This window comes from Garra rufa, chromosome 4, assembly GCF_049309525.1.
Source record: "Garra rufa chromosome 4, GarRuf1.0, whole genome shotgun sequence".
Taxonomy (NCBI): domain Eukaryota; kingdom Metazoa; phylum Chordata; class Actinopteri; order Cypriniformes; family Cyprinidae; genus Garra; species Garra rufa.
The window spans coordinates 34,831,226-34,839,551 of NC_133364.1; the positions used below are offsets into that span (position 1 = coordinate 34,831,226).

The 8,326-nt window shown below is 39.0% G+C and overlaps 2 protein-coding genes across 3 annotated transcripts; one reads left to right on the top strand and one right to left on the bottom strand.

Moving 5' to 3' along the window:
* Positions 1–700: 700 nt before the first annotated feature.
* On the bottom strand, positions 701–2,712 carry LOC141333921 (C-type mannose receptor 2-like). 2 transcript variants are annotated; one of them, XM_073839077.1, is made up of 4 exons: positions 2,682–2,712; positions 2,235–2,591; positions 1,219–1,572; positions 701–1,069 (listed from the first exon to the last, which is right to left on the bottom strand). In XM_073839077.1, the coding sequence occupies exons 1-4, from the start codon at positions 2,710–2,712 to the stop codon at positions 708–710; spliced, it is 1,104 nt and encodes a 367-aa protein (XP_073695178.1). In that variant the 3' UTR covers positions 701–707. The 2 variants fall into 2 exon arrangements, with proteins under 2 accessions (XP_073695178.1, XP_073695179.1); XM_073839078.1 differs by lacking the exon at positions 1,219–1,572.
* Positions 2,713–6,095: 3,383 nt separating this feature from the next.
* Positions 6,096–8,120, top strand: LOC141333920 (C-type mannose receptor 2-like). Its single transcript, XM_073839076.1, has 4 exons — positions 6,096–6,132; positions 6,223–6,579; positions 7,252–7,599; positions 7,759–8,120. Exons 1-4 carry the CDS (start codon positions 6,096–6,098, stop codon positions 8,118–8,120), a joined length of 1,104 nt encoding a protein of 367 aa, XP_073695177.1.
* Positions 8,121–8,326: the final 206 nt, after the last annotated feature.

An 8,326-nucleotide genomic window follows, 5' to 3' on the forward strand; every position in this document is an offset into this window, starting at 1 on the left:
TGTGCAAAACTGGCCTACTTATCTTATATATTAGTTCCGTTAAATCAGTTGAATGTATCAATGCAAGGCAGAAACAGCACAGTGTTTTTGGTTTCAGACTAAATTGAGGGATTCAACAATTTACAGATAATACACTCACCCCCTTGTCATCCAAGATGTTCATGTCTTTGTTTTCTCAGTCGTAGAAGAAAAGAAAGTAATTAGTATCCTCATGTTTAAGTAAATTAAACTTATCCGGGTTTAGAGTGTAAGAACTTGGTCCTTTGTTCACTTCATTTTACCACTGATTCGTTTACAAAAAAGGCATAATTTAACACAGGATTTTTAGATAGATTGAAACTAAAAGACAATGCTGTGCCGATGGACCTCAGAGAACAGTATAAAATAATAAAAAAGGGAGTTTATGGCCTCTTTAAATAGTACATATTTGGTACGCATAATTTACAGTTCACTGGGATGTTGAGGGGAAATCAGGAAACAGGAGACAATGCTGATTGTAGACGAGTTTATTTGAACCGATAACCACACCAGACACATATTTCATAATACAAGGGAAAAACAGACTTTTGACCTCTTTTAAAACCAAAAAGCAGATTCACTCAGAACTTACTAAAGAACAAGTCAAACATTAAAGTAAATCAGAAAAATAATAAAGTAGCCTGTAAAAACCGTTAATGTAAGTAAACACATGAGTGTGTTCCTCACTCTTAATATCTGCTGCAGATGAAGTTGAGTTTGTGAGATTCAGGAAGGCTGATCCAGCGCTGATCTCCTCCAGACTGAACTGCTCCTTTTCTGTTCTCGAGGCTGCAGTTTTCTGGTGTGGTTCCGTTCCCTGGAGCCCAGTTGTGATAGCACACCATCTCTCCACTCACCCAGAGCCACATGTTCATGATGCAGTAGTTGTGTAAACCCAACCACACCGCCGCAGTAGACGCCCGTTTAACCACGTTCATCACACGCCGCTGAATCTCTTCTGAATGAACCGACACCAGATCCACATGATTCTGTCTGCAGTATCTCAGAGCTTCAGACCACGTCAGATTCTCTTTGACCACAATCAGTTTATCTGGACACAAAACAAACCACAAGCAGAAACTAGAGAGAGACTGATCAACAACAACATGCAGAACAAACACTGTGGATGAATTTGTCGTGTCAGACATGTAGCGTCAACTTTAAGAGATCTTGTTTTGTGTTTTGTGAGGATCTACTCACCTTCATGACACACAAAAGGATATTGAAAGTTGCAAGGGCTGTCATGCCATCGTCCCTGAGCATTCAGTTCAACACTTGTACAGTCTTCACCACGTCCATAATTATTAGGTTCACCAGTGTACCAGTATCTGAATGAGGAGTCACTCTGATCTGACCACTGCCATGAGTCTCTGACTCTGAACAGACCGATCCAGACATGTGATCCAGATAAGTGTCTATCACTAATGAACTGCTGAACCTGTTGATTCTCATTCTGGTTTCTCACACTGACCAGATCAATGTGATTCTGTCTGCAGTAACTCTGAGCGTCTCTCCAATTCATCGTCTGATTGACAAAGACGAGTCCTGTGTTCGCTTTAACAAAAACAAACGAGAAAAAGATTCATGAATCAGTTTGTTCATTATTCTAACGCTTCTTTATAGTTTGGATGTGAACAGGAGCAGTGAAAACATCAGAAACACGTCATTCACAGACTTGAGCTGCTTCTACAGCTGCTGATATATTGAATATTCACAATGTTCAAGATATTTTACATTAAACCATGATCTGTCTCAATTCTGATTGGCTGGAACAACTGCATTCAAACCATCAAATGAAACACAGAGTTGAACATGGAGAAACAATTAGAAGCACAAAAACTTGATGTCACCCCTGCACTGTGAGTTTTATCGTAAAATAGCTTCACTATTGAATTGCTTTTATGCAATGAGGGTTTATATTGTAACAGACTATCATTCCTACATGGAAGAGACTCAAATTAATCTTTGAGTAAATAAATCTGAAACCCTTGTAGGTTTGTGTTGAGATACTAAAGGCTGAAAATATCAAGCTGAATCACTGTATGTTTATTATTAATAAAATAAGATCAGTTTAGATCTGTAAGATTTGTAGGCTCTTCAAGTTTCCGTTGAGACAAATTATCATATAGAGGGACAACGAAAGAACAAATAAAATATTTATACTGTTTAGTATTCCATGAAAATTTGATATATGGTGCATCTATGAATGAACTCACTGTTGTTGCAGATGAAATGTCGGTTATCACTACATGGTAAATCCTCAAATTTTCCATTTGCCATCAAAGCACAATCATCTCTGCCATCTGGTTGTCCAGTGGCCCAGTTCAGATAGAGCGCAGGTTCACCTGAAGACCACCTCCATTCATCACGACCCGTCTTCTGCAGCCCAATCCAGACAAACTGAACACTTCTATCATTCACACTCTTGTTCAGTTCGTTCATGTCGTTCATGTTGTCAACGGTGGCCAGATCTGAGTATTTCTCTCTGCAGTATCTCTGAGCTTCAGTCCAGTTCTTCACCTCATTTATAAAGTGATACTGACGCTGAACACATTCAGATACGGAGCAGAGAGCTGTGAAAGAGAGGCTTTGCTTTAATGCTTTTCATAACAGGATCAAACCTAGAAACAAGAAACCATAAATAAAACCACAAACACACTCACCAATGAGAATGAAAAACAGTGTTTGGTCCATTTCTGAGGAAGAAAAATACAGATAAACTCAGATTTCAAACATTCACAGATTAATTTTGGTGTAAAACTTGATTTCAGCAATACTTCAAAATCCATCTTAACAGGAAGATAAATGCACCATTCACAATGATTAAGACAATATTAACATGTCTAATTCTAGTTAAAGGATGAAGATGTGAGTTGTTCTTACTACAGAGGTTGTGTTTCTGTCTTGAGTCTGATGTTTCTGGCTGTAATGTGTTTCTTAGATCTGCTCTTATCCCTCATTCAGCGTCACATCATTTGTTTATTACTCTAAACAAAAGCCCTTTTCATTTTTCTTCCTCGTTCATGTGTTTTTCTGATATTTTTCTCAATTTAGCTCTTTTTTGCTGTAATTTCCTGGACATGTGTTAATTTGAATGTGGTGGAGACTGAGAGTCTGTATGTTCCCGGATACACACCGAAATAAAATACACATTCCCCTACTTATTTATGGAAATTATAGGCACAGAGAAAATCCACAATATTTCACTATGTTACTTCCTCTTCATATTACATCAACATTTTTTTTTTATATACCTTAATTCAAAGAATAAAAATGTGAATTTATATATAATGAAAAATACACGCTAAAGTGACGACAACAGTTGAGTAAAAATAATGGTCTTAAAGGTCCCATATCGTACACATTTCTGGAGGTTTATTTTATTTGTTGATGTCCTTAAGAATATAAATTTGCGGTATAAGTGCCAAAATCCATCTCAATATATTCTTTACTGCTCCTTTTTTAGGAGCTCTGTCAAAAACAGGTCGATTTTGGATCATCTAATTAATATTCATGAGCCTCTCTTCTGATTGGCCTGTTGTTTTCTGAGTGACGCACAACCAGGCCAATCACAGGTAACTACGGTCATGTATGCTGTAAGCGTAAGCGAGCTCAGAGCAATAGAGAGAGCTGATACTCAACAGGATATTTTAGAATGATCATTAATGTTTTTTCTTTTACAAACACCGAATGCAGTAAGCTACATAACTGTTGCTTTAGTAAAGCCCCTTTCACAATGCGCGCTGATTCTGGAAAATTACGGGAACTGTGTGAACCAAAGCCAGAACCTAAAGGCAGTGTTGTAGTAATGATGCACGTTATCAATCAAGCGACTCTTCACAACGAAAAATAACGTTACGTGCAAAGTGGAATGAAGCAGCGATCATCAGACAGAGTCAGCTCCTCACTATCAGCGCTGAAGCACAGTTTGTTCAGGTTAGTTTCAGTTTAGTGAAACGTACGCGTCTCATTACATCTCACATCCAAACGTCACATGTCTTTATGGTTTGTGTGTAAAGCACGCACAGATTCCGGAAAACAACTGTGAATGAACCAAATTAAACAATTCCGGAACAAATCGTGGGACACATTATCCGTGTATTTACCGGAATCGCTGTGTGAAAGAGGCTGAAGTTGACGTGCCGCTGGTCTCTTATATTAACGTTGTTCTGAAGCCTGTGTAATGATCGTAGCTTGACATCTATCGACTGAACAGGGTTTTCTCCACTTGTTTTCCTGTTGTTGTTGCTCAATGGAATGGATGCGTTGTTGTCTGGGGGTTTGACAAAAGGAGGGTGGGACGTTGGTTTGTGACTGAAGGCGGTGACTTGAGTCGATCGGACGTCACATCGTTACGGAAGTCACAGCTGCTCGTGAAAATGAACAGCTACTTTAAGCAGGCTGTGTGCAGTTTACTGTGGATTGACTGTTTTGAAACTCATATGGTAGTTAGATAGCCCCTAGACCTTAGTTATCATGAAAAAAGCCAGGAAATTTTGATTTTGACGATATGGGACCTTTAATAGTTGGTATAACAATACTGGATTCGTGCTTGTCAGACGAAGTCTGGGCATACAAACTAAGACTACAGCTTTTTCTGTTTTGCTGTTATTTTGTAAGTACCTCAGAAATGAGTCCATATGTCCGACTAACAAAAGCAAAATCAGCTCATGGTATTTCGGGTATACACTATCTATCGAAATGCTACTTGCAGATGTGAATGATGGTTGGGCTTTTAATGTTTTCACATTGTCCACTTCAGGTTGGGATAGTACAATGTACTGTTCAGAATCAAATTCAAACAGATCAGAGTATACCTTTTGCCACAGCTTTTGTTGAATGTCATGTCCTGTCATGGGCTCCTTGCAGTTTCATCTCCTAAATGTATTGCGCACTGGGCTCTTGGAAGTTAGGTCAGTAATTTGCATTGACATGCCAGGCCAGAACATCATGTCTCTAGCTAGTCGTTTAGTTTTATCAATGCCCTTGTCAGGTTTCAGGCAGGAACAGACAAACTGTGACACAGTAAAATGAGAAGTATTTACTAAATCCAATGGGAAACACAGGGTAGTAACATTAAAGACTGACAAGAATGCAGGGGAAACCACACATTAAATAGACTGACTGAATAACACATCCAGATGAAAACAATGAGGGAGAACCAAAACACACCGATCTGCGGAGGGGAAATGTGAGGAACCAACTAGAAAATCCAGAGGTGTGACATTACCTCCTCCTCCCGGAAGGCGCATCCTCGTGCCGACAAACAGGAAAAAACTAAGTGTACAAAGTCTTAGGAGGGGGTTTTGGTGGAGGACCGAGTCCCGGGAGGAGGGCAAAATACAAAGTCCGGGAAGACATTCAGATATCTTTAATATTTCCTTAGTATTTCAGTTTTGGGAAAATATTCTTAAACAACTTTTTCCCATTTTTTAACTGTCACCATCAGCATATAATGCAACAAGAATTGAAAATGAACAGATTTGACTAATAATATCTAAATAAAAAGGACATAGTGATGCTGCCATCACTCTATATCAAATCTTTCATTTTGACCCTCTCGACAGAATATAATGTTGAAGGTGAGTTGACATCATATGAAGAGGAAGCAACATCGCTTGTGTACATAGTCAAATATGGATTGCTGTGTGATCTTTGACTTGCGTGTCATTGCACAGCGTGCATTCAGGAACATACAGAAACTACAGTCTCTACCACATTCAAATTAACACATGTCCAGAGAGTTACAGCAACAAAAACCAAACAGAAAAACACATGAGGAAGAAAAATGAAAAATGAAAAGGGATTTTGTCTTGAGTAATAAACAAATGTTGTGATGTGAAATGACGGATGAGAGCATATAATAATTACAAAGCAGCAGTCAGACTCAGGACAGAAACACATGACCTCTGAAGTAAGAACAACTTACATCTTCATTCTTTAACTAGAATTTGACTTCTGACATGTCTGTTAGATAGATTTTTAATTACTGCTGAAATCCTGTTTTGTAAAAAAAAAAAAAAAAAAAAGTGTCAGCATTTGATATCTGAGTTTATCTGTATTTTTCTTCCTCAGAAATGGACCAAACTCTGTTTTTCATTCTTCTTCTCGTTGGTGAGTGTGTTTGTGGTTTTATTTATGGTTTCTAGTTTCTAGGTTTGATCCTGATATGAAAAGCATTAAAGCAAAGCCTCTCTTTCACAGCTCTCTGCTCCGTATCTGAATGTGTTCAGCGTCAGTATCACTTTATAAATGAGGTGAAGAACTGGACTGAAGCTCAGAGATACTGCAGAGAGAAATACTCAGATCTGGCCACCGTTGACAACATGAACGACATGAACGAGCTGAACAAGAGTGTGAATGATAGAAGTGTTCAGTTTGTCTGGATTGGGCTGCAGAAGACGGGTCATGATAAATGGCAGTGGTCTTCAGGTGAACCTGCGCTCTATCTGAACTGGGCTACTGGACAACCAGATGGCAGAGATGATTGTGCTATGATGTTAAATGGAGAATGGCATGATTTGCCATGTAGTGATAACCGACATTTCATCTGCAACAACAGTGAGTTCATTCATGGATGCACCATACACCATATCATATTTTTTATTATATACTAAACAGTATAACTGTTTAATTAGTTTTTTTTTTTTTTCACAATAGAAGCTTCCAAGTAAAGAGGCTAAAATCTTAGAGACTGATCTTATTTTATTAATAATAAACACACAGCAGTGACTAGAAGGGATTCAGCTTGATATTTTCAGCCTTCAGGATCTCAACATAAATCTACAAGGGCTCTGTTTTTCATATGTAGATTAACTTGAGTCTGGTTCATGTAGGAGTTATAGTCCATTACAACATGCACCCATGCTGGAGAGAAATGTAATGAAGCGATTCAGTAGGAAAGCTATTTTACAATAAAACTCACAGTGCAGGGTTGATATCAAGTTGCCTCTAAATGTTTCTGTGTTCAACTGACTGACTGTGTGTGTTTCATTTGATGGTTTGATTGCACATGTTCTAGCCAATCAGAATTGAGACAGATCATGGTTTAATGTGAAATATCTTGACCATTGTGAATATTCAATATATCAGCAGCTGTAGAAGCAGCTCAAGTCTGTGAATGACGTGTTTCTGATGTTTCCACTGCTCCTGTTCACATCCAAACTATAAAGCAGTGTAAGAATAATGAACAAACTGATTCATGAATCTATTTCTCATTTGTTTTTCTTAAAGCGAACACAAGACTCATCCTTGGAAATCAGACGATGAATTGGAGAGACGCTCAGAGTTACTGCAGGCAGAATCACATTGATCTGGTCAGTGTGAGAAACCAGAATGAGAATCAACAGGTTCAGCAGTTCATTAGTGATAGACACTTATCTGGATCACATGTCTGGATCGGTCTGTTCAGAGACTCATGGCAGTGGTCAGATCAGAGTGACTCCTCATTCAGATACTGGAGCACTGGTGAACCTAATAACGATCGAGGTAATCAAAACTGTACAGCTGTCAGACCAAACACTCAGGGACAATGGTGTGACGGCTCTTGCAACAACCAATATCCTTTTGTGTGTCATGAAGGTGAGTAGATCCTCACAAAACACACTCAATCCATCATCACCTTCAGATCTCTTAAAGTTGCTACATGTCTGACACGACAAATTCATCCAGTGTTTGTTCTGCATGTTGTTGTTGATCAGTCTCTCTCTAGTTTCTGCTTGTGGTTTGTTTTGTGTCCAGATAAACTGATTGTGGTCAAAGAGAATCTGACGTGGTCTGAAGCTCTGAGATACTGCAGACAGAATCATGTGGATCTGGTGTCGGTTCATTCAGAAGAGATTCAGCGGCGTGTGATGAACGTGGTTAAACGGGCGTCTACTGCGGCGGTGTGGTTGGGTTTACACAACTACTGCATCATGAACATGTGGCTCTGGGTGAGTGGAGAGATGGTGTGCTATCACAACTGGGCTCCAGGGAACGGAACCACACCAGAAAACTGCAGCCTCGAGAACAGAAAAGGAGCAGTTCAGTCTGGAGGAGATCAGCGCTGGATCAGCCTTCCTGAATCTCACAAACTCAACTTCATCTGCAGCGGATATTAAGAGTGAGGAACACACTCATGTGTTTACTTACATTAACGGTTTTCATAGGCTACTTCCTTATTTTACTGATTTACTTTTATGTTTGATTTGTTCTTTAGTAAGTTATAAGTGAATCTGCTTATTGGGTTTTAAAAGTGGTCAAAAGTCTGTTTCCCCCCTGTATTATGAATGGTGTGGTTATCAGGTCAAATAAACTCGTTTACAAT